The sequence below is a fragment of the Gracilinanus agilis genome, chromosome 5 (assembly GCF_016433145.1).
Source record: "Gracilinanus agilis isolate LMUSP501 chromosome 5, AgileGrace, whole genome shotgun sequence".
In the NCBI taxonomy this organism is placed as follows: Eukaryota; Metazoa; Chordata; class Mammalia; order Didelphimorphia; family Didelphidae; genus Gracilinanus; species Gracilinanus agilis.
This window is the reverse complement of record NC_058134.1, coordinates 54,289,868-54,308,183: the sequence shown is the minus strand read 5'-3', so window position 1 is coordinate 54,308,183 and position 18,316 is coordinate 54,289,868. Positions and strand designations below refer to the sequence as shown.

Below are 18,316 nucleotides of genomic sequence, written 5' to 3'. Positions count from 1 at the left end.
CACCATCCAGTTCCTTAAGCCAATTAAATCACAGAAATGGTTGAAAAAATAAAACTCTATTAAATTATATTCCTTCTAGGCATGTACCTTTGGAGCTTATTAGAGGAATGCTAATAACTCTATGCAGGTAGGAATACTTTAGTTTAGATTTCATTAGGTAGAAATTTGGGATAAAATGCTTCACTCAAACCTGTCACAGACAGTTTATCGCTCAGTTTTATTTGTGGCATCTAGCAGACTGTCAGTCAGATTAAGAAGTCCCAGAGAAAATGCATTTTGTAAGAAATTACTGAGCATTAAATCCTGGGACATGCTGTCTCTGGCAGAGCGATTATGATAGTCTAGCCATGACTTGCCTTTTGTAAATATCAAAGAACAGAATGAAGTACAGATAGATGATTTTTTTCTCAATGTCTCAATTTTTCTCATCTTTAGATAGAGAAAATTAAGCGGGAAATATTGAGGTTTGATTGCTTTTTCTGCTTAGAACTCACAAAGACCCATATTCCAGAGATCAAAGATTGTCCTGTAATGCCCCAGATCTAGCTGGTTAAGTGACCACCAAGTTGTCATTAGAGCACCAAGAAGGAAGCAACTCACATATGCGTTTACCACCCCCTGGTGGTGATTTATTAAAATGACTGCTTTCATCTCAGATTTCAACAACAGGTTATTTACTTTTCTGGAATCATGAAATTTTAGAGAAGGAAACAATGTTAAAAAGGGTGAGTAAGTGTTCATGAACCACAGGTATCAGACTTTTGGAGCATTTCCTTATGGTTTTAATTTAAAAAAATAAAACATTGTGGTATCATACCAAGAGACAAAAATTAGAATATTTAAAATATAGAAACTAGATCTATCATATTGTTTACATTTTTAACATTTAAATTAATATCTCAGTACTCAAATAAAAGGATGCTACATTATTGTTGAGTTTTAACTTTCATAAATACTTAGAAAAGAAAAACTGCATTTAGAAAATTAAAATGTTAATTATAGGGGCAGCTGAGTAGCTCAGTGGATTGAGAGTCAGGCCTAGAGACGGGAGGTCCTAGGTTCAAATCCGGCCTCAGACACTTCCCAGCTGTGTGACCCTGGGCAAGTCACTTGACCCCCATTGCCTACCCTTACCACTCTTCCACCTATAAGCCAATACACAGAAGTTAAGGGTTTAAAATAAAAAAAAAAGTCAAAAAATGTTAATTATAAACTTAACAAAATTAAAACAAATATAAACTTAATAAATAATAATAAATTAAATAAATAAATAAATAAATAAAATTTAAAAGGCAAGAGCCACCTTTTGCTTCTTAAAATGCACAGAATTCTATATTTCCCCCCAAATAACAGACGACTACTTATCTTACATCCTGACTAGATTGCTATAGTCAGGAAGACCTGTTTTCAAGTTCTCCCTCAAATACATACTAACTTTGTGACCCCGGTCATAAACTGTTCCTTTATCCATAGATCTGACAGGTTTATTTTTCCAAGTCCCCCTAAATTCACTTATGATATTACCCTTTATATCTAAGTCATTTATCCATTTTGATCATCTTTGTCATATGGTACAAGATGTTGTTCTATGCCTAATTTCTGCCAAACTGCTCTCCAGTTCTCCCGGCAATTTTTGTCAAATAGTGAATTCTTATCCCCAAAGGCTTGGATCTTTGAGTCTATCAGATGCTAGGTTACTACAGTCATTTACTACAGTGTATTTTAGAACTAATCTATTCCACTGATACACCACTTTCAGTGCCCTAGGCAAGTCTCTAAAACTAGAAGTCATAGAGCACATATCTGTCTACTTTGGTAGAGGAATTTCCTCACTGTTAATTCCCCATGCCACTAAAATCATGGGATATGTACATGTAAGATCACACCATATGTATGTAAACATTTTAAATACTAACTGTATTCAGTGCAATGTGCTAGGCACTGGAAGTTATTGATTACAAGTAAAATACAGTTCCTGCCATCCAACCACAGTCCAGAACCAGAATGAGATATAGACACAGAGTATTAGAAAATACGAGAAGGAAAGGAAAGGGAAGGAAAAATTCTTTATTAAGCACATTCTGTGTTCCAGGCACCATCTATCTCATTTACTATTATCAATGGGGGAAGGAAGACCAGGGAACCCTTCCTGGTGGAGTTTATATTTGAGTTGGGTTTTAAGGAAAGGCTAGGAATTCAAGGGGACAGCTAGATGGCAGAACGGATAGAGTACAGATCTCAGAGTAAGGAAGATTCAATTTTCAGAGTTCAAATTCAGACTCAGAGTATGTAACTATGTAACCCTGAACTAGTCACCTAACCCTGTTTGCCTCAGTTTCCTCATCTGTAAAATGAGCTGGATAAGGAAATGGCAAATCTCCCCAGTACATTTGCCAAGAAAACCCAACTAGGGCCACAAAGAGTTAGACTGAACCAATAGCAACAGAATAAATATCAAAGGGATAAAATACAGTAAAATACAAGATAGTTTGGGAAGCAAGGCAATATTATTTGAAGAGATCAAGAAAGGCTTCATGTAGAAGGTAGTGCTTGAGCTGTCCTCTTGAAAGACGTAAGGGATTCTGTGAGGCAGAGATGTGGAGAGAGTACATCCCAAGAATTAAGAGATGGCCAATGTAAAGACAGATTGGAGATGGAGTATCCTGTGTTAAAAATAGAAAGAAGGCAGTGTGTCTGGATCACAGAGAGTGTAGGAGGGAAAGTGACGGACAAAGAGACTGCAAAGAAAGGTTAGAATCTGGTGTGAATTGCTTAAAAAGAGAAGTTTATAGTTGGTTTAAAAGCCATGGGGAGCCACCAGAATTGAGAAGAGGATTAACATTTTAGATCTGTGCTTAAGAAAATTACTTGGGTAGCAGTGTGGAAGGGGTGATGAATTGGAGAGAGATTTGAGGTAGGGAGACAATTAGGAGACTGTTGAAATAATTTAGGAGATAAGTGATGAGTACCTGAACTAAGATGGTAGCTAGGTGATTAAAGAGAGAAAATGCAAGAAATATCGTGAGAGCAGAATTAGCAAAATTTGGTAGCTGATTTTGTGATGTGTGATGAGAGTGAGGAATTGGTGATAACAAAGAAGTCACAAATCTAGGAGGCTAGAATGTTGGTGGTGTCTTTAGCAGAAATTGGGGTGATCATAAAGGGAGAAGGTCTTAGAGAAAAGATAAAGGTTCCATTTTAGATATGCTAAGTATGAGAACTGGGAAAAGACAGTGAGAGTATGAAATAATGTCATATTAAGGAATGGGAAGGATAGACAAGGAAGCTCACGTTAAATGGCCTTAGTTTTCTTAGTAAAACAAGAAGGGACAAATTGGAATTATCAGTTCTGTCTCTCAACCTAATTTTGATTCTTAGAATTATTGGTGACAGTCACTTATGAACCTTATACAATCACAATGATAATTATGATAGTTTTAGTTATTTTGTACTTAAAAATTTACAAAATGATTGATAAACATTAATTCAAAAATAGCAGTTTTAATCACCCCTTCCAGTCTTTTAGAGAAAATTCTGGTATTTCAGTTATCTCTTTATTTGACTCTGGATAAATGGGAAGGTTCTTTCATTTAGTATTTTGGTGCACTGAATTGATTCCCAAAGGTAAGCACTTTGGATGCCTCTGACATCCATCACTTTGCTGGTCCCATTGACAAATAGGAAATGGGGTCATATGTCTGAGAACCAGCTGAGTGGCTAGTCAGGGCAGTAGTTAAAAAAAAAAATCAATAGGCCTATTTCATATTACCATGACAGACATTAAGCAAAAATAGTCTTGATTTTCTCTCTCAGTTCTTTTAATCCTTCCTCATTCTCTATTTTTTCTATTACTTGATTTTTCTTATACATGTATACCTCAATCTGTATCATTCTTTTCCTTTTCTATTTCCTCCTTTCCACTCCCCCTCCATCTTCTCTTTCATCAAAGCAATTATGTAGAACAAAATAAAAGATAAGAGAACTCAATAAAGGCTTTAAAAATACTGTCATTAATGCTGTTTGGCCTCCCACCACCTACACTCCCTAGACTTGCCTTTCTTTAGCTTATTATCTCCTTTGAGAACAGGAACAGCATAGTTATTTGTTAAAGTTTTAACTTCATGCAATGCCTAGCTAGAATAGAACCTTGAAAGCTCAGATGCAAAGCATTTCTTGATTGACTTGTTAATCTTGGTGGAAGCAAATAAATATAGGAGTTGGGAAGCCCGACAGAATAATAACCTGAAGGTGTAGCTGCTAGTGGTTTCTTAAATGATTGGGGTCTGAACAAGAAGTCAATACTTCTGTCTAATAAGTTTCCTGTCCTTGACAGCGGAATGTTCTATGATGGGAACCATACATATCTTATCGAACCAGAAGAAAATGACACCTCCCAGGTATGTTTTTCTTCCATTAGTTCAAGTGGAAAGCTAGTGGAAAACAAATGGTTTATTGGTCAAAAGGAATAAATGATGGCAGCAGCTTTATACATCTTCTTCTTGTGCTCATAAAATCTTGGGTTTGGATTTTAGGGAGGGAAAGAAGAAAATATTTAGAGGAATCAGACCTGTGAAACTGACTATAATCTCAGGTGGGCTTCTGAAGTATTAGCTTATGAGATTTCCTGTGAGATTAGACAAATTTTTTCTTTGAGGCTTTCTGAAGTTTCTTCTTCCTTTATCACCCTCTGCTTTCTCCAGATACTCCTCCTCTTCCTCAAAACTTACTAGACATGTACTAGTTGTTTGACCCTGGACAAGTCATTTAATCCTGTCTGCCTGGTTTCCTCATCTGTCAAATGAGATGGAGAAGGACATGGCAACCCATTCCATTATCTTTGCCAAGAAAACCCCAGATGAGATCACTAAGAGTTGAATACAACTGAAACTACTGAACAACAATAAAATATTTCCTCCTTCCCATCTCCTAACTCCTTGCTCCCACTGGGGGAACAAATTTGAATGAAATTCCTCTTTGGTCATATCCAAATAATGTCTCATTCTGCACCCTTAATCTATGGTCTCTCTCCCCAGAGGTGAGTAATCATAGCTTCCTATTAAAATCCAAGGATAATTAATGGTCTAGGACTTTCAGATCTTCTTATCTATAATTAGATAAAGATAGAATTTACCTCCTTGACTATAGATAAAAACCAGGCCCATTTAAATGATGGAATGTCAAGCACGTTTCCTTGGGTCATGCTGTATTGTTCAAATAACTTAGTCAGGCAGAATAATTATGATGAACCCACAAAGATTTTTCCATTCGCTGGCAATATTCTTCCCAAATCATCTTAATAATATAAATTTTCCTCATCTGCCACCTTCTCCCTACATCATGATTTGGCGCAATACTGCAGCTTTAGGATGATTTTACAAATGATTCTTGACCATGATCAGATTCTTAACCATCAGTATCATGCGTAAAAGGATAAAGAAAAAAAGAATTCTTTCTAACAACTGTTGATTGTTCTTAGAGGAGAAGAGTGCTGTGTTTTCTGTTTTCACCTCCCTTTGCATGATACTTCGATTTTAGGACAATTTTTGTTTGTGACATTGATCATTTCCTTCAGTGCACAAGAGAGCACTGAGGAAGGGTTTTCTTGAAAAGCTAGGTCTTTAAGTGCTGCTGCTCAAGGAGACAGGGTTTAAGCCTAAGCAGAAATCAGATGATCTGCATTGCAGATTATCCTCTTTCCTTTGTCTAGTAATGTGGCCCAGTAGGAGTGTGTTGGACTCAAAAAGTCAATGGACCAAAATCATTTTCCGCTAGGGCTAATATGTGGTATAGTGAATAGAAGACTCGGCTTAGAGTCAGGAAGACCTGAGTTGAAATTGAGCCTCAAGTAATTGCTAACTGTATGATGCTGTGAAATTCACTCTTTTGCCTCAGTTTCCTTAGTCTTTTAAATGAGAGAATTGGACTCAATGACCTCTGAAGTTCTTTCTGGCTCTAAATCTTATGATTTTAGGATTTCCACTCAACTCTTTCATATAATCAAATAGGTGAACTGTTTTGTTTTCTGAGCTATAGCACCCATGTTATTAAAGTTTGGACTTCCAAGGAAGAGAGCTCTAGAATGGAATCAAAGGACCTCTTCTCTTATATTCAAACCTATGAAACTTTGGGCAAGTTTCTCATTGCTTTACATTTCGGTTTCTTCATTTTTAAAATGATGGAATTGGACTAGACTACCTCTGAATTCCCTTCCAATTTTATATCTAAAATCCTATGCTTCTAAGTTTAATCAAGGACTCTTCCCTCTAATGTAATGACCTGAGCTTCTATAGCACTTTATAATTTACAAGATACTGTCCTCATGATAATCTTTCCAGGTAGATAGTACAAATAGTATCATCTCCAAATTTACAGATGAAGAAACTGAGACCCAGAACAGTTAAATGAGTTGCTCATTGCTTCATGATTTTATCAGTCCTTATTTAAACTGTGTCCTTACTTATCAGTTCAAGCTGAAATTGGAATCCAGATCTCTCAATTCCAGGTCTTTCCAGGTCCATGTTTTCCACTATACCACATTTCCCCAAAGTAATGATGATAATCAATAAATTATATAGCACTTTGTAGTTTACTATTTAACCTTGCAGTTATAGATAAGGCTATTGGAGTACAGAGCAGAGAATGGGTGGCGGCTCATTTCTCCTTAAGCCCAAGACTGGGAATAGGATAAAAGCATGATGTTTCTAAATATATCTGCTTTTGCAGCCAATAGAGGGGATTGCCTGAGGCTGTGAGATGATTTGTTTTCTTTGCTTAAACTGTGCTGATTTGTGTTATTTCAGGAGGACTTCCATTTTCATTCAGTTTACAAATCCAAACTGTTTGAATTTCCCTTGGATGACCTGCCATCTGGTATGATTCCCATCTGCTCACTTTTTAAAAAGTTCTTTATTATTTCATTTCAGTGCCTTGGAAATAATCTGCATGGAAAATGACATTAGTCCTTAGTTGTTCATAAGAATTTCTGATACAGAGTCATGCTAATGTATGGAGGAAAATATAAATTTGCTTATGTTTATACTGTATTTGTGGGAGAAGGTACTTCCTGGCAAACAAAAGAAAGCTTTTATTAAATTAGATTCCATGCAAGCTAGCAATAGAGAGGTCAAGTAGCAAGAGTCAGTTTGAATCAATGACTCATTTTAAATGTTTATATTTGATAAGTTACAAATTACAGTTGGCTAGCAAAAATGATAAATGTTTTTCAACTACAGTTAGAATTCTAAGAATCATCTGGGTCCCTGCCATACTTTTGCCTAATCCTTAACATATAATTTTCCCTTTGGGGGAAACAAGAGGATATCCTGGATATCTATAATTTTAAGTTACCTAGTTTGTAAATACAAGGCAATAGAGTATGGACTTGGAGATAGGAAGACCCCCATTCCTAAGTTCAGATCTTGCTTCAGGCAAGCCACTTTAACCTTGTTTGCCTCAGTTCCTCATCTGTGAAATGAGCTGAAGAAAGAAATGGCAAACCACTCTAGTAACTCTACCAAGAAAACCCCAAATGGGGTCATGAAGAATAGGACATGACTGAACAGGAGTTTGTAAGTGGTTCCTTCCTTCCTTCAACCCCCTAGTTAATAATGATTGGGCAATGTGGATCATTGAACAGGCATCTTGAGAGAGGCAGTGTGGTGTAATGGGAAAAGCCCAGGACTGACAAGAAAACTGATTTGATCACCAACTAACTATATGACCTCAAGCAAACTAATTAAGCTTTTTGGACTTGCTTCTTCACCAGTCAAATGAAAGAGTTGTGATACGCTTCCTTACATTTCTCTGATTCTTTGATTTCCTGACCCTGTTACCAGCGTATACTAGATTATATACCCTCGAGGAATTGAACAAACCCTGTGAAAGGTGTGCTGATGAGAAAAGTCAGCTAGTTAATAAGGAACTTCTATGAACCTGCATTTATCATTTTAGTAAAAAACCCATAATCTTGCTGTTTCTGTTATTTTGTGAAACTTTCCAGATTTCTTCTAATATGAGGAGGATTGGCAATAACCACAAAAACACAAAATAAGAAATAAACATGAATAAAGGTGTGATTCAATAAGCATTCCAGGGAACAATATCAATGAAAGCAGTAACGAATATGAGAATAATGGTCCAAGTAATTAATTACCTTCTTCCTTCCCCTGGTACTATTTGATTACAGATTTGCTAAGAGATGCTTTATAATTCTTCATTGTCATCCAAGGTTCTTTTTTTTTTTTAAACTCTTGCCTTCCATCTTAGAATCAATACTGTGTATTGGTTATAAGGCAAAAGAGTGGAAGGTCTAGGCAATGGGGTTTAAGTGACTTGTTCAGGGTCACATAGCTAAGAAGTATCTGAGTCCAGATTTAAAACCAGGACCTCTCATATGTAGACCCAGCTCTCAATCCAACAGTCACCTAGCTGCCCCCAAGGGTTCTTTTAAAGTAAGTCTATGTGATGGCTTAGCAGTCCTGTCATTATTACTAATGACTATCAAATAAATTCATTCTCCAGAAAGTTACCAAAAAGTCTTCAAAAAACACAAAATCCATATTGACTATTTTGGATCATGAATTTTTAGGTGAGCAGCCCCACAGGGAAATGTGTAACATTTCAGATACAAATATTTTCATATTAATACCCTTGATCCAAGGATGTGAACTTTGCACACATCATGTAATCTGTGTGTAATGCTGCCCTGAAAATTATCATGGAGCCTGCAGGTCTAAGGTTCTAAAGAGATTAGGGAATATCACGTGACTGGCAAAACAAGAGGTTGTCTCTTTTTATAAACTCAGAAATGTAATTTCATTGGCAGAGGAAATGCCCTCTACCAAAACAAATAGGGATAAGCATTCCTTAATTTGTAGTTTCAGAGCACTGAGAGATTTAATGCCACAATACCAATATATGTCAACTGTGACTTGAGTTTGGGTCTTTCTGATTCCAAAGTGAACCCCTGTTCCCTATTGCCTATATATTATGCTGACTTATACAATGCTAATACCTCTTCATCAATTTTTGATTATTCATGAATTGTTGATCTGGTTGTAGATTATTCCATTCACTTTCTTCTCATTCTTTTGGTTTGCTTTATCCATTTCACTACTCAGTAGGATGAATGGTGGTTGATGTGGAAAATTAAAATCACTTTTTTTGCATAGTAGCATCTAATGAAGAGGTGATGATTGTTGGTGGGGCAAACTGAAAATATTGGAGATAAAATAAAGCTCTCATTAGAAAGCTTAGGAATTGTCACAGATTTTCTTTATGATCTCCAAAACTCTTATCACCAATTAAATTTGTTTCTTTAACTGTTGTTGGTGAAAATGACCAAAGTCAGAGTGACCAGATTTGAATCCAATCTCTGACATTACCATTGTGATCTTGGGTAATTAACTTAATTTCTTTAGATATCAGGTCATTATCTATAAAATGCCTTCTAAAACCCACATATTTTTAAAATTCTTTTTAAAAAACTTATTCATTTGCTGATTACATTAAAATTCCCAGGCATTTCCCTTTTTCCCTTCCTTCCCTGCACTAGAGAAGGCATCATTTGATGAAAAAAACAACCAACAAATGTTCAGACTAGATCAGACTTTGAGCTCTAAATCTATAATCTTATGAATATGTTTGCTACCATCAGATGCATGATTATTATGGAATTACTAAGTGAAGAAAGGACTAAAGGTTTTAGTGGAGCAACACAGAAGTTTTTTGTACACTTATTAAAACTGAGAAAATAATTTTTAAATTTTATTTCAGAATTTCAACAAATGAACATCACTTCCCCAAAGTTCATTGTGAAACCAAGACTAAGAAGGAGCAAAAGGCAGGTAGGCATGTACAATACATATATTTATTTTGGCACCTGCTGATTTTGTTGACTCAAAGTCTCTGAGATGAGTGAGTACTTGTTGATCAATGTGTTTAACAATGGTAAACCAAGATACCATGATGTGAATACTATTTGGGACTAATTTTTATAATGGCGATGAGAGAGAAGAAGAAATCATGGAATTATGAAATTTTAGAAATTATAAGGGACTTCAGTGGGCCAACTAATCCAAGTCCTAGCCCTCAAAGAAATCTAGACTACAACATACCAGAGAAATAGTCATCAAGAGGCCTAAGAACCTCCAAAAAATAAAAGAGGAATCCCAAATCTTGATTTGCAAATCATGAAGTTGGCAGAACTCAGATGAAGGACTCACTGAATCCGACCCTAAATCCTGGAGTCATACTAACAGAAGTCACATTCTTAGAACATGATTTCAAATTCTGACCTCTTTCTCACCCAAAATATGAGATGTGAGTTGAGTTAATGGACTAAGAAAACATCCCTTACAGCAGTGATGATTATGATTTTCACTCAAAAAGAAGTAATAATAGGTTCTTGGATTCTGACCCTTTGGAACTCTGAGTCCAATATGGGCTCTGGTTTACATCATAAGGTCTTCCTAGCTGGTATTTCTGTCTCTGTTGCATCTTGGTTTTGAGAATGCATCTCAGGACCTCAGACTGTCAAACAGCCTCATTGCTGTCCAGTTTAGAAAGCCGGGATTTAAACCTAATGAATAGTATCTTAGATTTAATGGTCTGTATAGGAAGGTAGAAATGGAGAAATCCATTCCCAGTTAGATTAAGCAAGTTGGAGAAACAAAATAGAATGAATCTAGAGAATAATAGCAGTTGACATTTACATGGCCCTTTGAGGTTGCCAAAGTCAACATATATGACAGGTATTGTTTCATCTGATCCTCATGATTGCACAATGACATGTAGATAGTATTACACTTGTGTAATTCAGAGAGGTTAATGAATCTGTTGATGATCACACAATTAATGAAAACCAAAGATGGCACTTAAATTCATGATTCCCTTGACTCTGAGTGCAACACTCTTTCCATTATACCATATTTCCTTTCTAAGCTGGAGGCAAAATTACCATCATCAAAATTTAAAGTTGAAAGGAAGTTTAGAGACCATTTGATCCGGCCCATTAATTTTTACACACGAGGAAACTAAGGCCCAAAAGGGGAGTCTTGTCCAAATCATCCAGTTAGCTATTGGCAAAGTTTGACCTAGAACTTGGGTTGCTGGTTCAGAAAAAGAAATAGCTTGTTTTCTGGAATTCATGATACCATTAATTGAGAGCTAGAAAGCACCTTATATATTTGTTAGTCCAAACTCTTTGTTTTACAGATAAGGACACTAGGTAATATGACTTACTAAAGCATTATGAAGGTAATGTAAGGCCTATTGGTCATACAGCTTGACATAATTAAAAAAATAACTAAATCTGCCAGGACAGGCTACTTTATTAACTTGTCATATCTTAGTCCCACCTCCCACAAAAACATAATTAGGGGGCAGCTGGGTAGCTCAGTGGATTGAGAGCCAGGCCTAGAGACGGGAGGTCCTAGGTTCAAATCCGGCCTCAGACACTTCCCAGCTGGGTGACCCTGGGCAAGTCACTTGACCCCCATTGCGTACCCTTACCACTCTTCCACCTATGAGACAATACACAGAAGTTAAGGGTTTAAAATAAAGCCTATAAAACATAATTAGAAAGAAGCTTTCTATGAGCCTTCTAAACACCATATTTTGAAGAGTTCTAGAATATTGTACTTCATGTTCCTTTTTTGTTTTCAAGCCTAAGAATAGACTACATTTCTCTATTAATTTTGAATCATTGTACCTATATAACCTGAGTTAGGTTTAGTTTTGTAATCAATATTGAAGGGAGAGGAATAATTATGTAAATTAATTAGCCCATGTACATTAAACCTATTGAGCTTCCCAAGTAAAAGACTCTATATAAATTACTATGGTTTTATATTCTTATATATAAATGATTTTTATGAAAACAATGGCAAATAAAATGTAAGAAACCATTCACAAACTTCTCAAAAAGTGCAAGTATTACCAGTAACAATATTCAAGGATTTATTGTCATAATGCAAAACATATTGCTAATTGTATTAGTAAAAGATCAATGTAAAAACACTCTACAGTTTTGCAGCTTTGTGTCTTCATAATTTTGTTCTAGTAGTTGAAAGGTTATAGTTATGTTCATTCTCTTGTTGTTACATGGCAGATACACAATCTTTACATCTAAATAGTAGAAAAACATGAAAAAACTACATTATCATTCTCTATTGTTTCTTCCATATTGATGTTGTTCTTTAGGTAATTTTTCCAAGGCTTATTTAGAAAGCTGGTGAAAACAAAACAAAACAAAGCAAACCATGATCTCTGCCTTTGAGAATCTGTGCAGCTAGGCACCATCTTGTTTAGTTGGCTACATGCTATTGTTCTCCTTAGAATATAACCTCCTTGTAGGCAGAGACTAACTTAGTATTCCCAGCACCTGACTTAGTGGCTGGCATATTAGATACTTAATAAATACTTGTCACTGGTTTGATTGATTGTACCCTGTGAACCAGCTGAGCTGGACTACTAGCCATCATTCTCTGTGATATCCTTTCTTGCCTCCTTTCATACTTTTCTTTAGACCTGCCCTGTCCTCATTGGTCCCCATTCTCCACCCACTGAATTCCCAGCCATATTTCAAAAGCCCAGCTCCTGTGTCACCCTCTCCAAGAAGATATCCCCGATGTTCCCTCCAGCCCTTCCCTTACTAGACCTCTCCTATCACTACTATGGTTTTTCTTTTCTAGTGTATTTAGCATTTACTATAGGGTATTGAGTGATTTTTGTGTCTACAACATATCCCTTTATTATACTGTAATCTTCACCCCCATCTTCCCCAGATTCATTGTTCTTCCTATAGTAGGCTGTTAAAAAATATTTCTTCTTGTTGTTTAATGTTTCTGCAGCTTCGTCGGCATCCACGCAACGTAGAGGAAGAAACAAAATATGTTGAACTGATGATAGTGAATGATCACCTAATGGTAGGACTTATTTGTTTGAAAGTTACACATATTATAGGAAGAGAATGAATGTAAGTCCTGTGGAGGGGAGAAGTGGAGCCTTGAATATTGTAACTAAAGAGTGTGCTAAGGATGGTAAATGTGGAACCTTAATCCAATATTACCCATCTAAATCTCCAGCCCTTCCTGTTAGGTCTAATACTAATACTAAACTAATAACTAATCACAACACCCAGTAATAATAAGCAATTAAGCTGGTTAGTGAAATAAAAATAAACCACTAGCCACATCAAATAAGGTATATGACATCACAGATGTAATAGAAATAGCACCAAATTTGAAATTAGCTTTCAATCTTATTTGTCACTCATTGTGACCTTGGCCAAATCATTACACTTTAGTGTAGAATGAGGAGCTAAAATCACCAATTCTTTCCACATCAATTTCAGATGAACTTGAGTAGGATTAGTGCTAATATGTGCATTTCCTTTAAAACTGCATTTTAAAGAAATTAAAATATTTCAATATTTAAATGAATCTTTAATCTTATAGTTTCACATACTTCCTCCATCTGAGCAATTTGCAAACTATTAGTACAATTCTTTTCCATCCTTTTCCCCTGAGTTCCACCATATCGTATCTACCAAATATATTGGGGACACTTTATTGATTTAGGATGTTAATGCTGATAGAATTTAGCATGTCCATCTATTGGTTGGTCTTTCTTGATATATAACTGGTCTATCTCCCTTCATACAACTATTATATGCTTCCTTAAAAATATATTTCCCTTACATTACTTTATGCCAAGAGGTTGTCATAGGAAATATATTTTCTATATTCTCCCATATGGCTCTCCATTGACCTTCAGCTCATGTACTACTTTGATTCTTTGGAGAGTATTGTAATCCAGTGTTCACAAGCATATATCATCACAATTCAATATTTGTGTTAAAGGATGGGGTTTTGGCAGCCTGCAATTATTAAATACACTGCATAATTTCCTTCTATTTAGTTCTAGGAGCAAATCATCATCCATATGAGGATGTGTCCCATACATATTTAGTAATGAACTAATTCAATGGACTGGCTAGTCTACATTGTTCCGTAGTCTGAATGATAGACATTTTTCATGCATTTCGTTTTTCCTGTGTGGATTGTTAGATCAATCTCTTTTGAGTAATCATATATCTCATTATGGAGACCTGGCATTTTTCTGGAGCTGGATGCCATCAGCAGAATACCATGTGCATAAGGGGGTATCTGGACGACATCTATAGTGAATATCATCGATATCTTGTACAAGAAAATTTCCTTGACAATAGTGACTATACATCTTTGTAGAGCATACATTCCTTGTTTCCTGCTTTTCTTGATATTAAATAGGAATACTGTTATAAGGTCACACTTATCAAGGAACCTGATATGAACTTAGTTTCTGCTCAAGACATTCATTACTGGAGAGTCTTTAATGTTTTATTGTGCTCTATTGAGTCAAATACAGTTTTTGCCATCTACAAACATAAATACCAAAACATCTTGTATTGTCTGTACCTTCTGGCTAATCACATAACTGTAAAATGTGATTTGCTATACCATAACTGTTGGTGAAAGCCTTCCCATTCTTTTCTCATATTTTCTACCAAAAAATACTCAACATATATGTATAGTACATTTTTATAAAGATTAATGAAGATGTTCAAGTAGATATATGGGTCAATGGTACTGATGTCTTCTTCATAATTCTTTTAGGAAATTAGTATTATAAATAATTCCTCCCATTTTTTTGGTACCTCCTCTTCCCTGACATACTTGGGATTATGATCTCTTAGCACTCTGAAGCACCCAAAAGTGATTCTTCAGCATGTTTACTTACTCTTGATGGCCCCATAAACTTCCTCATATAGCTCAATAGGGATTAAGAGCTACTAGAGGGGGCAGATTGGTGACTCAGTGGATTGAGAGCCAGGCCTAGAGACAGAAGTTCCTGGGTTCAAATGTGGCCTCAGATATTTCAGCAGTGTGACTCTAAGCAAGTCATTTAACACCCATTGCCTAACCGATACTTCTTTTCTGCCTTGGAGTCACTACACAGTATTAATTCTAAGATGGAAGAGAAGAGTTTATTTTAAAAAGAGTTACTAGAAGTCTTCTTTCAGGTCAATATTTCTTTATATGAGGTTCATCTGTAGACAGATTTCAGGAGGTTCATGAACTTGGTTGTGAAAAAATTATATTTTTATTTTCACTAACTTCTAACTGAAATTTAGCATTTCCTTCAATTGTTTTAAAGCATTACTCCAAAGTGGTATAGGTTTCAATAGAATGCCAAAGGACTCTAACAAAAAAAGCATTAAGAACTCCTGAGTATTTTATATTTTATAGATATCAGTGCAAAATCCAGACTCTCTATCTGTTATCCATCATTCTTGCTATCTGACTGATTCATCTCCATTTCCAATTGTATATTTCCTTGAAGATATCCCTTATGTCACTTCTTACATATAAATCATCCTACGAAATAATTTGTAGCCTATTTGCTCCCACCATTTATCCCTCCATAATCCACTGAGTCAAATATGGGGATTCCATTTTTAACAATAATGGAAATACATGTAGACCTATTGACATGTCTGAACCATATTCTCTCTACTTGTCTTGCTGCTATCCCTATCTTTGAATATATTTGCTGTCTGAATTGTTGTTGCTCTGTTGAATCTCATCAGGCTTATCTGAAGATTTGTCTCCTTTGTGAAGTTATCTTGAACATTACTTTCCACTATCCTTCTCTGTAGGGTTCTATAAACAAATTTATATTCCAAACTGATGTTGCTCTTGGCAGCCATCATGCTATAAGGAGATTAAGTGTTTGCTGGCTAAGGAGGTTTGGAGATTCTTTTGGCCTCCTCATTTGGCAGCTCTTTCCACTGACTATGCTTTTGTAGGAATTGGTGACGAATTATATCAGTATCTTTGCCTTTTTTCATTTCCATGATTTGACTTCAATGGTTTATTTGCATAGGCACTGTTGAACTTATTGCTATTGAATATAGTATTCTTCTTACCCATATTCTTTTTTTCTAATCTAATATTAGTTTTAAATTTTATTCTGACTGTAAGCAGTTAGCTGTTTCTGGAATGATTGTTGTATCTGTATCCAGTAATTTATCATATATTAAAATATAGTTCATTTCATTGTGTATGTATGCATGTATTTGTGTTGATATTTGGTGTTTACCCTATCCAGGAACTTCTGGAAATACTTATACCCAAAAGATTTTTGAATATTTACAAGACTTTACTCGTTATTGGTTCTCAAATCTAAGTCATATTCTCCAACATACTTTCCATTATCTTCCCCTGTGCTCATCTTCACATTGAAGTTTCCTAGAGGAAAGCAGATGCTGGACTGGTTTGAAGGATCTTATTAAATTCCTCAAAGTATTTCTTTATTTCTTCTACAATAGCTGTTGGAGCTTATGCTGCAATTATCTTCATGGTGGTCTTTTTATATTATGATTTTACTTTTCCAAGGATAACCTGTGATCCACCTTTCCATTTAGCTCTAATTTCCTCTTGTCTTCTGCTTTTATTACGAAAATATCTATATTGAACATCATTTGATTCTTCCTTAGTTTTATCAACTCATTTTTCACTATACAAAGATTTCACTTTTATTTATTATTTTTTTTTTATTTTAAACCCTTTACTTCTGTGTATTGGCTCATAGGTGGAAGAGTAGTAAGGGTGGGCAAAGGGGGTCAAGTGACATGCCCAGGGTCACACACCTGTCTGAGGCCAGATTTGAACCTAGGACCTCCCGTCTCTAGGCCTGACTCTCAATCCACTGAGCCACCCAGCTGCCCCAAAGATTTCACTTTTAGAATACCGTCAGCTAAGTTAATGGTTATAGATGGTCTGAAAATATAGCACTCCTTCCTATCTTTCTACCAATGTGTGCAGAAAAGTAAGAGGACACATAGGATTGATGATTATTCTGCTTAATTCTCAAAAAATTTCAGCAATGTACACATTTCTGAATTTCACCTGATGATTTCAGGTATGGGTATATTGATTGGCTGTGAGAATATGGATTTAAAATATTAAAGTTAAAGGCAACAATCCTTTGCTTTTTGCTAGTGAACTTCTTCATACAACCTTATATTTATTAAGTAGGTATGACTAATACCACCTGCTTTAGTCTCTTTTCCTCTCTGGTTGGAAAACATCACACTCTTCCCAATATCTTCCTTTAGAGAAGGCAGAAACTAGATTTTTGTTCTCAATCAAAGCAAAGCAAATGCTTTGCATCTGCTGCTCTGCCTACTTTCAATTCCACCTACCCCATAGTGTTCTATTCTTCCTCTTTCTTGCCTTTTTTATTAGATTATAAGCTTTTTGAGAGCAAAGACTGCCTTTCTTCTCATTAATTGTATTCCCAGCACTTAATGCAATGTCTGGCACATAATAGGCATTTAATAAATGTATATTGGTTTAGATACTTTTTCCTATCTATTCCTATGCATGTACATGTTGTTTGGAAGCTAGGTAGCCTAGTGGATAGAGTATCAGAAGGTCAAAAAGACCTGAGTTCAAGTCCACCTTTAGATACTAAATAGTTATGTGACCCTGGGCAAATCATTTAACCCAATATTTCTCTGTTCCTCATCTGTAAAATGAATAGAAGGAAATGACAAACCACTCTTGTATCTTTGCCAAGAAAACCCCAAATGGGATCATGAATAGTTGGACACAGCGAGAACAAGTGAACAACAACACATGTTCCATTGCCACTCTCTTGCCCCAAGCACACACACACGGTGCTTTAGAATATATGCTTTTTGAGGGCAGAGACTGTTTCATTTTTACCTTTATATCCTTAGGGATTAGCACATTATAGGTATCGGGAATACCCGGGTGGGGAAACTCCACCTTTGTAGGTTAGCACTTTCTCAGTATTTTATAATCTTAGGAGGTTGCCTAGGATACTAAGAGATTGAGTGTCTTGCCTATGATGTGTCAAAATCAGGATTTACACTCAGATCCTTCTGGCTTCAAGTCCAGCTCTCTTTCCATGGACCCAGAGTGCCTCTAGACTTATGATTTCACTGATAAGATGAATTATTATTGAGGAAACTACTCCCATTAACACAGGTCAGCAATTCATTCATAATTTATAATCTTAGAGAAATGTCTGGGACCCCTAAAGTTTAAATAATCTGCCCAGGGTTATATGGTTAACATGTATCAGAAACTAAACTTGACCATTTCTTCTTCACTCCAAGGCTACCTTCTTTCCACTATACAATAGTACTCCCAATTTTGATAAATAATCATGAAAGACAATTGCACTTTTTGATGCATTAAAATACTTTTAAAAAATCAGGGTGACTATTCCTTCTACAGTGTGA

The 18,316-nt window shown here is 35.8% G+C and overlaps 1 protein-coding gene across 1 annotated transcript in view; it reads left to right on the top strand.

Moving 5' to 3' along the window:
• ADAM22 (ADAM metallopeptidase domain 22) overlaps positions 1 to 18,316 on the top strand; it is a 254,809-nt gene that overhangs the window by 162,109 nt on the left and 74,384 nt on the right. The window contains 4 exon segments of the mRNA XM_044678916.1: positions 4,334 to 4,397; positions 6,801 to 6,870; positions 9,775 to 9,845; positions 12,852 to 12,926. Coding sequence (XP_044534851.1) covers positions 4,334 to 4,397; positions 6,801 to 6,870; positions 9,775 to 9,845; positions 12,852 to 12,926 — 280 coding nt within the window.